Source organism: Myotis yumanensis, unplaced genomic scaffold (assembly GCF_028538775.1).
Source record: "Myotis yumanensis isolate MYYU_CA2020_CCGP unplaced genomic scaffold, mMyoYum1.0.hap1 SCAF_16, whole genome shotgun sequence".
Lineage (NCBI taxonomy): Eukaryota > Metazoa > Chordata > Mammalia > Chiroptera > Vespertilionidae > Myotis > Myotis yumanensis.
The window spans coordinates 11,265,229-11,280,168 of NW_027223767.1; the positions used below are offsets into that span (position 1 = coordinate 11,265,229).

General features: G+C 56.4%; 2 protein-coding genes across 3 annotated transcripts in view; one reads left to right on the forward strand and one right to left on the reverse strand.

Moving 5' to 3' along the window:
• STX8 (syntaxin 8) overlaps positions 1-3,341 on the forward strand; it is a 236,132-nt gene extending 232,791 nt beyond the window's left edge. The window contains exon 8 of the mRNA XM_070392906.1: positions 3,172-3,341. Within this exon, the coding sequence (XP_070249007.1) occupies positions 3,172-3,239 (68 nt within the window). The 3' untranslated portion in view covers positions 3,240-3,341. The remainder of the gene's footprint in view (positions 1-3,171) is intronic.
• An 8,283-nt stretch (positions 3,342-11,624) lies between these two features.
• NTN1 (netrin 1) overlaps positions 11,625-14,940 on the reverse strand; it is a 188,671-nt gene continuing 185,355 nt past the window's right edge. For both annotated transcript variants that reach the window (XM_070393536.1, XM_070393535.1), the window contains exon 7: positions 11,625-12,014. In XM_070393536.1, coding sequence (XP_070249637.1) covers positions 11,686-12,014 — 329 coding nt within the window. In that variant the 3' untranslated portion in view covers positions 11,625-11,685. The remainder of the gene's footprint in view (positions 12,015-14,940) is intronic.

The following is a 14,940-nucleotide window of genomic DNA, read 5'->3' on the forward strand; positions in this document are numbered from 1 at the left end:
TTTGACAACCTTTTAAATATATATAAACCATTCTTAGCTTATGAATCGTACAAAAATAGCCCACAAGCCAGATGTGGCCCCTGGGCCACAGTTTGCTGGCCCACAATGCAGAAAGGTTTATGTCCACATAAAGCTAGGGGGAAATCTCAGCTCCCTATAGGGAGTGCTCTCAAAGACTGGATCGTCAAAGAAAGGGGGTGTCTTCGAAAACATGTGCCCCTTGCCACAGGGCGACGACAGGGGAGCTTGCCACACATTTTTAAGCCACTCCTCAGGACTCAGAGCTGTGGGCGTGCCGTGCCAACGTGGGTGGGTTATAAATTCACACTGTGAACTCCAGTGAACCCTGGGATCTGTGCTGGAATTCAGGAGTCTGAACGGGGAGGGGAAAGTTGATTGCATTCTTATTCTCACTAACCTCTAATGGAGACTTAGCATTTTCTTCAATTAGGAAGACAGTTAACAGGCAATAGTAGTGTTAGAACTTGTGACTTTGTCACTAATAGAAATCACAGATATTTTCACATCAAAATATAGAGCATGTATTATTATCGCAGAATTTTAAAAATATACATTCTGATAAGTATGTTTCAATGAATTGGAAATGTTAAAACACACTTCTAAATAATTATTGGGCCAAAGAAGTAATTGTTGAAATTTTTATTGATTGATTTTAGAGAGAGGAAGGGGGAGAGAGAGAAACATCGATTTGTTGTTCCACTTATCTATGCATTTATTGGTTGATTCTTGTATGTGCCCTGACCAGGGATCAAACCTGCAACCTTGGCCTATTGGGACAACACTCTAACCAACTGAGCTAGCTATCTGGTCAGGGTTAAATTTAAAAAAATATTTATAATTTGGAAACTAACAATGTTTATTTCATATCAAATTATAGGTTTAGAGGGGTAATATTTAGAAGATTGAAAATGAATGAGTTAACTTTCAACTCAAAGAAGTTAGAGAAGGAACCGCAAAGTAAATCCAGAAGAGTAGGATTAAGGAAAATAAATGCAGAAATTAATAAAACAGAAAATAAATGAGAGATGATTGTCAAAGTCAAAACTTTTTCTTAGAAAAGATTAATAAACAGGCACACTTTGTGGCAAGGCTAGTCAAGAGAAAAGAGAGCATAAATAAGTGGTTAGAAATAAACAGAAGGACATAGATATAGCATAGCGTTTAAATTTTTATTGATTGATTGGTTTTAGAGAGTGAGAGAAATATCACTTTGTTGTGCTGCTTATTTATGCATTCATTGGTTGAGTTTTGTATGTACCCTGACCAGGGCATCAAACCCTTGGCGTATTGGGACGATGTTGTAACCAACTGAGCTACCCAGCCAGGGCTATAGATTTAGCATAGTATTTAAATTATAAGAATAGACTGAATAGTTTTATTCCAGTATTTTTAAATACTCAGAAAAAAATGGCAATTTCCCAGAAAAATATAACTTAACAAAACTGACTCGAGAAGAGGGAAAAACAGAATTCCCAGCGTGGGAAGCTATCCAAGTGTAGAGTGAGTGTTGAAAAGGCATTGAGCAGCCCGTCACTCATTTATTCAACAGCTATGTATTGCGTCCCACGCCAGGCACTGTCGTGGAAGCTGGGGTGCAGCAGAGAATAAGATAATCAAAGCCCCACACTCTCAGTTCTGTCGGAAAGAACTTTCCATGATGATGGTCTTTATTGTCTCTGGCAATATGGTAGCCATTGGCCACGTGTGGCTCTAAAGCACTTGAAATACGATTAGTGCAACTGAGGCACTGAATTTTTAACTCTTATTTCCTTTTAATTAATTGAAATTGAAAGAGCCAGATGTGACCAGTGGTTTTCTAGCTAATGGCTTCCCATGAGAGAATAAGTTGTTGAACTCTCAGGACCCTGACCTCTCCAAAAACAGCTCCTCGGTCTGAGGTGGTCAGCACTGGTGGCCACGACCACGTGGGCCTGTGGGCTCGACTCACTGTTACTTTATAGCGCATTTCCAGGTGCTTCACCCCGTCTGCTGCTCACTACCCTCTTGGGGCCTCAGTGCTCAGGGATCCTTCAGGAGGCACATGATTGAGTGCTTGCTGTGTGGTAACCATGCCCACCTCTGGCATATGCTGGCCTCGGGTGCCTGGTGTGGTCAGCACTCACCACACACCGGGAAGCGTGGAAGTCAGTGAGCGAAGGGTGGGCGTTCTCGTGGGCCTCTTCATCGGCGCTGCAGGAGTGGGCAGTCCTGTCCCAGGATGCGCTGGAGAGGCGGGTGGGGTTGGCAGGTGGTAGTGTGGGTGGAGCTGGGCACAGACAGGGAGCAGACTGGCCCGAGGGCTGATGCTGGCCTTTGTCTTCCAGCCAAGAAATGTTAGGAACTAAAACAGAAAAAAATACTAACAAAAACGTACCTGGGAAGAAAAGCCCGTCTATTGCATATTTTCACAGATGGCTGACATAAGTATCTTGGACTCAAGAAGAAAAGGCAAAGCCGTGCCCTAACCGGTTTGGCTCAGTGGATAGAGCATCATCCTGCGGACTGAAGGGTCCCAGGTTCGATTCCGGTCAAGGGCATGTACCTGGGTTGCAGGCACATCCCCAGTAGGGGATGTGCAGGAGGCAGCTGATCGGTGTTTCTCTCTCATCGATGTTTCTAACTCTCTATCCCTCTCCCTTCCTCTCTGTAAAAATCAATAAAAAAATATATTTGAAAAAAAAGAAAAGGCAAAGCCGTGTGGATGGTGGAGATAACAGATTCTAGAATGAATTTCTTTGTAAACTCAGGAGCCCTTTCCTTTCTCGGTGTCTCATCAATGCAAACAGGAAACAGGGTCGGGCTGCACACAGAAGCTAGACCTGGGGGCCGAGCGTACACAGTGCTGGATGGGGGCCCTCCCTGGATCCCCCCCAGCCCTGCTGTCAGGAGCTCCTGCACTTTGCTGCACAACTCTCAAGGTGGTGGGTTGCAGACTCGCCAGCGTCCCCGGAGCCTCCCTTCTGCACCCACTGCCCACAGCAGAGTTTGCAGCGGCCGTGCCCTGGGCGCCCAACACACCTCGAAGCACAAAGTAAAGGCTCCCCGGGAACAGATGGGCGGCACCTGCCGTCCTCCCTGAAGATGCTCAGGGCGCGGGATGCTCGTCCACGTGGATCACTCACAGGGGTCTCTTCTGCTTCTGTTTTTCAGGGATGATAATGGTGATTTTATTGCTGCTCGTGGCTATTGTGGTGGTTGCGGTCTGGCCTACCAGCTAGTGGCAATAACGGGGCCACCAGCTAGACTCCTGCCGGCGACGGAGAGAAGCTCAGCACCTTTTGATACACGGAAACTGCTCTCAATAAATCCCCTCAAAGCTCTGAACTCTCCATGTGCGTGGCTTTGGTCAAAGCAAACTGCGTGGCAGCCCCGGAGCCGATGGAGTCTCAGGCCCAGTGTGGCCCTCTAGGGTCCTGCCTTGGTCGTTTCTGTGCCAGCCCAAGGTTCCTCGAGTGGGCGCTGCCACAGCTACAATGGAGTCCACCCACCTCAAAGTGCGCTGGCGCCCTGGGGGATGGTACCGAGCGCACAGGCAGTGAGTAACCGGGAATGTCTGGTCTGCTAGGAGGTCGTGTGTCCATGTAGGAAATAAGCGAACGGTCAAGGCCACGTTGTCCAGCCAGGGCGGAGGGAGTGACGCGAGGGCTGACAGGCGCGGTGTCAGTGTGTACCCCGCTCCCTGCCCACGTCCCCGCCAGGCGCCCCGCTCCTGGTCGTGCTGCCATTGCTGCAGCCTCTCTGGACTCAGCGGAGCTGCCTTCAGACCCAGAGGCACAGTTTGTCTCATTTCTGCGGTGACAGTGACCGTTTCCAAGGCTGAAACAACTTGATCAGCAGCCAGAATGCGGCCGGTGCATGAGGTGGTGGGGAGGGAAGAGGTCAGTCTGGGAAAGGAAAGGCGGGGCGTATGGAGTCAGGGGCCTTGTTTGGCTCCTAACCTGGTTCTGGCAACCCGGCGTGTGAGTGCCCCCATGGGAAAGGGCAGACGGGGAGCAGGCCTGCAGGCGGTCCGGCCCCTGCGGGTGTTGGCGACTTCCAGGTGAGAGGGCAGAGGGCCAGCTCCGTGCCCTCTCCTGCCTGTGCAGAAAGCAGGCCGGGCCAGCTAGCCTTGCTTGGCCCTCTGGCAAAAGGGGAAAGAATTCGCGTTGGTAATGGGGCAGGTTCCAAAGCACAAGACTTCCCTGAGGCAAAGCAGAGGACAGGCCTGTGCGGGGGAGTCCTGGGGATGGTTGGTGGGTTTCCTCGATACTGTGGGCACCTGCGCACACGAGGGTGTCACCTGACCCCCTGTGGACAGACTAATGGGGTGAGAGGGCTGGGAGCAGAGGCAGGTATGAGTGAGCCACGCTGTCCATTGGGGACCTGGATTGCAGAGCCCAGGAGAGGGAAGGGAGCAGGCGTACTTCGGGATGGGCAGGGTCGGAAGGAGAGGAGCCGCGCTGGACTGGGGCCAGGGGTGCATTCTGCTGGGGGGCGGGGAGCGGAGTGGTTGCCGATGGATCACCCACAGCAGATCAGGAATCTGAGAGCCACGGCTTTCAGTGTGTCGTGCAAAACCCCAAATCTGTAAACAGTGTCTCCTTGGAGCCCCCACTTTGGGGCTCATGGGAGGCTGCATTGAAGGTCTGTTTGACTTTCTCACCTCCTCTTGACTTGCTCAGCACGGAGCCCGGCAACTCGTGGGCGTCTTTGAAACGGAGCCACGGCGTTCTGGCTCCGCCGCACGGAAAGGCCTTTTCAAGCCAAACACTGAGCTGATGTCTGCACACAACAGCTTCTGTTCTCGGGAGGAGTGGGCCCGAGGCCCGCCAGCTCTGCAGCCCGGAGACCCGGACCAGCAACCTCACTTCTCTGGACCTGCAGGCGGGGTGGGGTGCGGGGAGGGGATGGGGGACAGGGGGGTGGAGGGGGTGGGAGCCTGACCAGGTCGGACTGCAGGGACCTGCCATCCAGACTCAGGCAGTGCACGCCCAGAGGTAGGCGTGCTGCGCAGGACGGCTCCCTGCTCCTTACTTAGCTTTCTTGGGGTGCACTTCTCCCAGGAGACAGCCACCCCACTCTGCAGCGAAGGGCAGACCGGAAGTGGCGAGGCATTCCCCAATCACTCTGGGGGCCTGTTGCCTGGAGCCACTCTAGGGTGACAGCTAACATCACGTGGCACTATCTGGCCGGGTTTGGGAAGGCCTGCCCTTCCTCTCACAGGTGCCAGGGGCGCAGCCCGGGTGGCCTTGCTCTGCGTCTGTCCTGTGAGCAGCGAGACCTCACGGAGCAGAGAGGAAAGGCGAGGGCGGGATGTGGCGCCCATACCTCGGGCGTTTTTTCAGTGGAAATAGACTTGAGTGAAATAACAGTGTAAGTATTGTTTAACTTAACTGGTTATTAATGATAAGCATTTCTAGTCTGGATACCATATAAAGGAATCCAGATAGCTGGTTACAATGGGGACTTCTGCTCCGTTAAAACTTCATTAGCTGTAGCTGAGCTTAGTCTGTATTAGTCCCAGGCCAGTCTGCTCCTGACCTCTTGGGCCAGCAGAGCCCCGACCCTCAGCCCGCCCGCCAGCCTCCTGCCTCTCTCCTCGGCTTCCCTGAGCCCTCACCCCTGCTGCTCCAGCTTCGGGTGGCATGAGAGCTCTTGGCAAAGACTGAAGACCATCGTTTGTCTAGTCAGTAGCCCCCCGGGTTGAGTGGAGTTCCCCCCCTTTATTTAAAAAAGGGAGCCAGGATTCACCTTTCCTCTCGTTGCTCTGTACTTCTGACTTCTTCCCAAGTCACCTCTTTGCAGAAAGGAGCTGCTGTCCCGTGAGCCTCCGGTCTGATAAAGCGATGAGTTCATCCGTCCGGCGCTGTGTTTCTCACTGGCTGTTTGGTGCCCACTCCCAGTTTTTCTTGGCGTATTTCTTACGTCTTTATTTAGTCTTAAAAGAGCAGAGGAGAGGTGTCTGTGCGACGAAGTCTGAAACCCAGGAGTGTGTCTGCCATGCGGAGGCAGCATGTCGGGAAGGGCGGGGCGGGCTTCAGGAAGGAGCGCGGCTCTGACAGCCAGAGGCCCTGGGAGGCCTCGCACCCGGCAGGCTCTGGGCGTTGGACTGGACTGCGCTGGGCCCCGAGTCCTGCTGGGGTCACTCGGCTTCCTTGTGCCTAACCATTCCAGCCTCCAGCGTGGGCTTTCCTGACCACTTGGCCAGCTCTTAGCAGTGACCCAGCTTACGCCCTGCATTGAGCGTGGCCTCTGTCAATGCCCTCTCTCCATAGAGAGTGAGACGGGCCGGAGGCAGCGGCAGCTTCCATCACGCTCCAGTGTGTCTCTGACCAATCTGTCTCCCTCCAGCCTGGGACGGGCTGCAGCTGCCAGCACAGGGCCCGGCAGTGGAGGCGTCCCCAAGGACAGGCCCCTCGATCATAGACAGCGTCTTTGGGAAGGACAGGCAACAGCCATATCGGGAGGACTGGGCCTGTGAAGAGAATGACCAGAGCTGGCAGAGTTCCGAGTGCAGCACAAACTCTGGCCAGGCCTCTCGGCCTTCAGCCCTGCAGGGGCCCAGCGGGGTCCGAACTGGCCTTGGGAAGAGCCCGACTCTGCAGAAACTGTGGGTTTTCTTCCTGGCCTGCCTGGCCACCCGAGACCTACCTCCACCCCGACCACCCAGGGTCAGGAAGTGCCGCTCCAGCAGGGACTTACTCCTGGGACTGATCGGACTCAAGGCCAGCCCTGTCTGGGGCTGCCCCGGCTCTGACCCCTGGCTCCAAGAACAGTTCCTGGTCCCCAGCCGGACCCTGTGAGGAGCTGGGCTGGCCTGTTTCTTCCTGAGAAGAGGCGAGGGCACCACATCCAGCGCCCCATGCCGCAGGCACGGGCTCCACACCTGCCAGGTGCCAGCGGAATCGGCGCGCTGAGGGGCCAGCCCAGCCCCATGGCGGAGACTTGTCTACAAACCAGCCAGGTGCAGAAATGACAGCCTCCTGGTGCCGATCGGCTGCGCTGCATAGCAACACAACGTGTTCCTAATGGCTGGATTGTTTGTGTAATAAAGAAATCACAACCATTTGGAGATTTAAATATACTTTCTCAGAAACCCAGTGAGCTCAGCCCCGGCCCTGCACTGCACAAAGCCTTGAGCAATGGCCCGAAACATTCCGAGTTTGACTAACCCTGCTGTCTTCTCCCCAGAGTCTCCTCTTGGCTTTCAGGAAATGTTCCATGAGAGGCAAAGCCTCTGCTTGCAGGTTTTGGATCAGGTGGGGAGAGTACCTGTGTGCCCACCCCTGTGGTGCCCGGACCTGGAGCCCCAAGGAGTGGTAAGGATCCCAGGGATGGTTTGGGGGGACTTAACCCCTAGAGTGCCGGGGAGCGTGATCGCGCTCCTCCCGTCTTTCGCCAAAAGTGCCAGGAGCGCTATCAAAGCTTCGAAATGGCGTCCAGTTCTAAGTCTGCTTTTATTAGTGATGATGATATTGCTAAATATGTCAATGTAGTAAAGGTTTCCTTAAGTTTTTGAATATGTAACTTCATTTACTTGTGATTCATAATTTTTTTTCCTAAACTGCTGTAAAATCAGCAAAAATGCCTTGGCAGTTTTAGCATAGTTCCTAGGATATTGGTTGGCACTCAAAGGGTTAAATACAGCTCAACCCATTTGAGAGACTTTTGGCCCCAGGACTTTGCAGCAAAGCTGCCTTTTCCTTTTTGTTTAAATATTTTATTGATTTTTTACAGAGAAGAAGGGAGAGGGATAGAGAGCCAGAAACATCGGTGAGAGAGATCGATCAGCTGCCTCCTGCACACCCCCCACTGGGGATGTGCCTGCAACCAAGGCACATGCCCTTGACCGGAATCAAACCTGGGACCCTTCAGGTTTGACGCTCTACCCACTGAGCCAAACCGGTTCAGCTCCTTTTTGTTTTTTATTTATCTGTTTTTTGGTAGTTGGAGCTCTGTCCCAGGCTCTGTCCTGCTGGGAGTTCTTAGCACAGAATCCACGTTCCTTAAATGGCACAAAGACCTGCCGTCCTCCCCTCTCCCGCATGCCCACCTCCCCCCCTCCCCCCCAGCTCAGACCACCAGTGAAGACTGGGAGACAGAGAACAGTGTACAAGAGTTTATTTAATTGATATCTGAATTTAGTTCTATCATGTGGGGCCCACGTTACAAGTTCCATCTGGGTCCATTACAACTCTAAACAAACAAAAAAAACTTTAAAAAATCCACAACTTTTTCCATGTCATTAAATATATTCATATATAATAACCATAATATATTAGTATGCATTGGAAAGGAGCACTGACCCAATGTCATGGTCACAACTAAACATTTACCATTCTGAGTGAACAGAATTCCGGAACGCCGGGGGTGGGGGGTAGTGCACCCAGGAGCGGGGGTGGGAGGATGGCCAATGAGGAGGAGTGGGCTGGCTGGGGTGGCAGGGGCGAGGCCTCGGGGTACACACTGTGATGCCCCTGGGGCATGGCATGGCTGCGGCTGTGAACCGTGGCCCAGGAACCCCATCGGTGAGTCTAGTTGGTCTACTCTCAGTCTCTCGTGGGGTGTGATAGGGGCGCTTCCTTTGAGCATTGAGGTCCCAATGCTTTTCAGTTTCCTGGAGGGATCATTTCCTGATTGCTCAGAATCTTCTCAATTTCGGTCTCATTCCAACCTGGGGCCAACCCAAGAAAGTCGATACCCATTTCCTGCGCGCTACTGTGGAGGCGGAATTCCAGGTCACTGGGGGCCTGGGGCAGCTCACAGCCTCCCGCCCACTTCCCAGGACCTGCGGGGCTGCCTCCCGCCCTGCTCGGGACAGAAGCAGGGCTGCAGGTGAGTCCGGGCAGCGTGTTCCCCTCCTCCACCCTGTCTTCTTTACTATGCTCAGTAAAGCAGCCACCCCGCTGTCAGGGGCTCCAGACCACCCAGCAGGTAAGAAAAAGGACAACTGGGGAATCTTTTAAAACAAAAAAGGACTAATCTGGTGTTTTTCTTCAAATACCTACATATCACAATTCTGGTTAATACACTCTTCAGAATCAAAATCTAGTTCATTTTACATCCCTTCCTAACTGTACAAACGGGCACACCTCAGTTCCTATTCATCTCCTCCTGGTGGAAGAGGTGCTTCCTCAGGGAGGGGTCCTCGCCGCTGAAGTTGGGGGCTGGGTTCCGGCTGGGTCAGTGAGATGGGGAGGCCTGTGGTGACAAATCCGGCCGCCCTGACACGTGGCCCAGGGGCCAGGCTGCTGGGTGGACTGGGTGGCCTTTGCCCTCAGGGGCAGAGCAGGAGGGTGAGGCTGGTTGAGTTTAAAGCAAGATGTATTATTGCTTGGCAGGCTGGGGGCCTCGGAGACCACCCGTACTGGCCCTCGGATGGACCTGGGTGACTCAGACCCAGGGTGGGAGGTGGCGGGGCTGCCACGCCCTTCTGGACAGGCAGGCAGAGAAGCCGGACCGGTGTAAACAGAACAGGGCCAGCCCAAGCAGTGAGTGCCTGTACAGGACTGTGGGCCAGCAAAATGCCAAGGCCTGCGAGGCGCTAACGGCACTCGGCGAACCACGCTGGCGTCAGAGGGCTCACAGCTAGGAGAACGGTCTCTATGCTCCAGTCTTGGGCCTGGAGTCCCGGGAAGACAAATCTCCCTCCCCAGGGCCATTCTGTCCTCTCTCCCGCACGGGGATACCTCTGCCAGCCAGTCTCCCCTGGAATCCCTCCACACACACACCCCAAACACACCCCCACCCCCGGCCAGGCAGCCAAATGTCCTTTCTGCTGTGTCTTAGACCAGCCGAGGCCCCTTTCAGAACCTTTAACCTACAAATCGTGTTTGTGCGCCTCACCCACCACCCCTGCTCCGCCTCTGAAAATGTCATTGCGCCCACCCCACACACTCCATTCGCCAGGTGCCACCAGGGCCAGTGGGAGCTGGTGCGCAGCGGGCCAGGGCAGCAGGGCCGTGGTCAGCAAGCCTGGCCCTGGACTGCGAGTCCAGTTCTGCCGCTTTTTCTGGTGGCCTTGGGCACATGTGCTTCCGTTTCCCTGCTGGTGAGATGGGCAAGGATCCCTGTCTCACGGGGCTGTCGTGAGGGCCACAGGGGGGTGTGTGGGTAAAGTGCCAGGCACAGGGCAGGTGCGCGCTCCACGGCAGCCAGGACGCGGGCCGAAGCGGCCAAGGGCGGGCTTCACACTCAGGGTGACCCTTCTGAGCAGGCAAACTCGGAGGAGAGTGAAGCCAGTGTCCTGAGTGAGGAGGAAGCCAGGCCGCTAACTCTGTGCCAGGTGCTGAGCTCGGGAAGGGAGACCGTGGGCCCGGGCATAGGAACAGGCCCTGTGGGGGCTGCCTGCTTGAAGGCAGTGTCTCTGAGCTTTGGAAAGGAGGGCATGGGGGGCCCCCACAAAGGGGACAGCCGGGAAGGGTAGGCAAGGCTCTGCCTGGGGTAGACCAAGACAGGTGCAGGCAGCTGGGGGCGGGGGTTGCTGCAGCAGGCTTTCTCGGCCCAGCAGCCGCTGCCCCTTGGAGCCAGGAGTGAGGGCAGCAGCAGGAAGTGGTCATGGTTTCCGTGGTTCCCCGAACCTGGTCATTCCTGGCCTGGCCTGCCCATGGCGCGGGCACACTGTGCCCTGCTGAGCCAACAGACCCGGTCCTGACTCAGCCAGCCCCTTCCCCCAGCCGGGTTAACCGCCTTTGCAGCCTGCATTCCATACCCATCCAGGCCCTTCCCAGCTGCAAACACTGCTGAGGGGCCTGGTGGGAGCTGATGTCATTACACAAATAGTGTCACTGCCATAAACCCAGCCCGAGCCCGTCCCCTCCCCTGGAAAATGTCATAAAGGGGCTGGTTCCAAGTTTCCAAAGAGGAAACTCGCTGGGAGGTTGTGCCTTCCCCGTGCCTCCTCCGGCAGGCAGCTCAGTGAGGCATGACCACCCGGCTCGAGCTTCTCAGGGGTGTCTTTGGGTCCACAGCCCTCTGCCTGGGCCAGAATCCTGGGCTGCACCTAAACCCCAGCTGGGGGGGTGGGGGGGCAGCCAGGGTTCCTGCTTCGCCCCACCCAGGAGGACCAGTGCAGCAGGTGGCAATGGACCACCGTCTATGGGGAACCCTGCTGCCCCCAAATGCCTGTCTGGCCCCTTCAGATGGGGCCCAAGTTGTCCCAACCAGGGGGTCCTGTGACAAAGAAGGGTCAGGGAAAAGGTGGGGATTTTCAGTCTTTTACGTTTGGGTGATGGTTTGGCCGGGCTCGCTCAGCCCCTGGCCCAACTGGGGGCCTGAGAATTCACAGTTCTCCTCCTCACGTCCCCTTCTCCGTAACCGCCCGCCAGCCTCAGGTGCGGCTCCACCTGCGGGCATTCTGTCAGGCCCTGGGGCCCAGATCGGGCTGCCCGCCCCCGCCGCGGCGACCCGCCTGGCCCCAGGGAAGCGCGTCCCTGCTCGGGAAGGAGCCCGTGAGGTAGCTAAGTCTCGTCCTCATTTCTCCAGGGCCTGGCCTGGCCTGCACCCCTCCCCGCGTGCGGTTCGCCAGGGGCGCGCCGAGTGGGGCGAGGGGCGGGGCCGCCAGGAGAGGCACCGCCGAGGCCCCGCCCCCGCCGTAGCCCCGCCCCCCGCCCCCACCTGGGAAAGCCCTCGCGGGCCCCGGGCAGCTGCGGTGCCGCCCGGCCCGCCCGCCCCGCTGCCTCCGCGCTAGGCCTTCTTGCACTTGCCCTTCTTCTCGCGCTGCTGGAACTTGCGCAGCCGCCGCGCCCACGTGTCCCGCCACTGGATCACCAGGCTGCTCTTGTCGGCCACGATGCCGCTCTGGTCCGGCGAGTCCTCCGCGTTGCCCAGCAGCAGGTACTTCTTGAGGGGCTTGATCTTGGGGCACTTGCAAGCGATGTCCCGCGAGCGGATCCACAGGCTCTGGTCACCGCGCCGAATGCGGCTCGCGCCCTGCTTGTACACGGAGATGATGCTCACGGTGAATTTCCACCAGTCCCCCGCCTTGTCTGCCTTCAGGATGTGGATCTGGACGGCTGCAAGGAAGCACAGGCGGGCGGTGGGCGCGGAGCAGGGGCTGCCACCCCTGTGCCCGGCTCCTGTGGCCCGGTGGGCCCTGTCTGCCTGACCCTCCCCGAGGCTGACAGTGGGGCAGCCTGTTTGATGGGGAGGAAAAGGACACCCAGAGCTGGGAAGTGGCTGCACCACGGGCATCCCACTGGGGAGGGGGTGGATGGTGGCAAAGCTAACCTGGAAGCCCACCTCCTGATACCTGGGCCAGGGCCATCACTTCAAGCCTCACTTCATGCCCATTTTGAAGGAGCACCCAGCCCTGCCTTTGGGGACAAGCCCCCTCTTAGGTCCAGGAAGGAAAGAAGAAAACCACGGAACTGACCCCCGCGCCCAGCACTCTGGGAAGAGAATCCATCTGCCCAGGGCAGGTGCCTTCAGCGCACCTGGATACTCCTTGCTGGCGAGTAGGCGGGGGGCGGGACACAGGACCTCCTCAGGTGACCCCAGGCATTTCCCAAGGCCCCAATCACTTAGCACCAAGCTCATGGCACCTCCAGACACACAACCCCGCACCTGACGCAACCTCAGAAACCATGGTGGGAGCTCAGTGCTCAGGGGCAGTGCACCCTGAACCCACCCTTCAAGGTGACCACAGCACCTCTCCCAGCGTCCAGGGTTCGTGTGCTGCCCACTTCCCATCCCTGCCATGCTTCCCTCCCTCCCCCTCACCTCTCACCTCCTCCAGGCCATTCCCCTTCCTCCCAATTCTCTAGCACTGCAGTCGCCATCGTTTCGGACCTCACAGGCCACCAGTGGTCCACCCTTAGCACATGGGTTCTCAACCCAAAGGGCTTATCAAAACACGAGTTTTTGGGGTGGAAGAGAATACGCATTTCTCAAATTCCCATGTGCTGCTGACCCAAGGATCACACCAAGAACCAGTGCCCTACTGAGTCACTGAATGTTGTTTCTACAAGATATTAAGAGACTTTTTTAAAACTAGAAAATACTTTAAAAAAAACTTATTTTTCAAATACTGGCTTAAACAAAATCAAGAGATTCCCTTACTGCAGGACTTTTCAGAGCATCCTATATAATAAAGCCCTAATATGCAAATTGACCAAACAGCAGAATGACCAGTCGCTATGATGCGCACTGGCCACCAGGGGGCAGACACTCAATACAGGAGCTGCCCCCTGGTGGTCAGTGTGTTCCCCCCCCGCTCAGCCAGAAGCCGGGTTCATGGCTAGTGAGCACAGTGGTGGTGGCGGGAGCCTCTCCCACCTCCATGGCAGCGCTAAGGACCCCTAAGGGATGTCCGACTGCCAGCTTAGGCCTGCTCCCCACTAAGCCGGCAGTCGGACATCCCCCAAGGGGTCCTAGACTGCAAGAGGGCACAGGCTGGGCTGAGGGACACAAATGTTGTGCACCGGGCCTCTAGTTTCATCTGTAAATGGTGTGTGTGTGTGTCGGGGAGGGGGTTTGGTTGTGCAAGTGCCCACTTGGTGCATTTCAGTCACCAGAGCCCCGTGGGGCCTACTTGGGGAACTGCTGGTGGGGGGACACATTCATTCTCCCCAGTCCAGTGGATAAAGGGAGAGGCCTCTGCCATGACCTCCATTAATGGACTCAGACCCTCGTCTACTAGTGTCCAGGAAGACTGGAGGAATTCTGTAGGAACTGACTGCACTCCAGCACTCTGGGCCAGGTCTGTCTGCCCAGGGCCATATTCCCATCCCCTTGGTCAGAACAGGGTGCCTTCCGGTGCTGAGCCCACCGAGCATGCCCTGGACCCTTCACCCCTGGACCAGGCTGAGGATTACCCTGGCAGCTGAGTGGATGTGAGTGCCCCCTGAGAAAGAGGCAGCCGCTTGTCCCTCCAGATTACATGGAGAAACTGAGTCACAGCAGGCTCGGGGACTTCAGCAACCAGGAGGACATGTCCCCAGGCAGTGCCTAGGGGACATCGCCTGCCCAATTACAGCTGCAGGCACTGGGCCCACCCACAGTCCAGCCCAGCCTCCCAGGCTGGCCTGCTTCTCCCAAGGATTCCGTGGGCCTCTTTGCCACCTTCATTCCCAGGGCCTCTCCTCTCCCCGCCTGGGCCCGGGGTGATGGGAGGGGCAGGGATGGCTGGGCCCAGGGGAGCATGAAACACCATCCAACGCATCCTTCTGGGGTGAGGGAAGTGGCAGATTTTCCCATATTTTCATTTCATCTGTTCTTGGGCATCCTGAACTTTGCACTCCAGTCTGAGGGCTCCAAAGAATGGCTGCCATGGCAACCGTTTCCATGTTTTTGTCACCAAGGGACTCAACACTCAGTGTGAACTCTGATGGGGGCGGGGAACCCTCCAGCCCGAGAGAAGTGGCTGGGTTGTGTGTGTTTGACTGTGCAGACAGAGGTCACCGTGGCAACTGAGTGCCCCTTAGCTAAGCAACGGGGAGCCACCCCCGCTTCCCTGAGAGCCCTGGCTTCCTCTCCTCAGGACTGAGCAGAATACAGAATGAGCCTCCCTCCGGATGCGGCTGTCCCCCTGCCTGGGACCACAGACCCCAGCCAGCCAGCCAGCGTCCCAGCCAGGGTGGGCAGGGGTGGCCGACGAGGATGCTGCAGAAGGCGCCTCTGGCTGGGGCCGCGGGAGAACTTGGCACTGATCTGAGGCCCTGAGCATCTGTGGGTGTCATGCGCGGAAGTGTGACGCCCAAATCCACATGTTGGCAGTCCTAACCCCAGTGCCCCAGAAGGTGACCGTATTTGGAGATGGGGCGGCGGGGAGGGGGCAGTCTTTAAAGCGGTGATTACATTAAAATGAAGCTACTGCTGTCCTCATAAGAGGGGATCAGGACTCGGACACACACGGAGGAACAGCCACGTGAAGACAGCGAGTGAGAATGCGCCACCTGCGAGCTCAGGAGAGAGGCCTCAGAAGGAGCCCGGCCTGCTGCC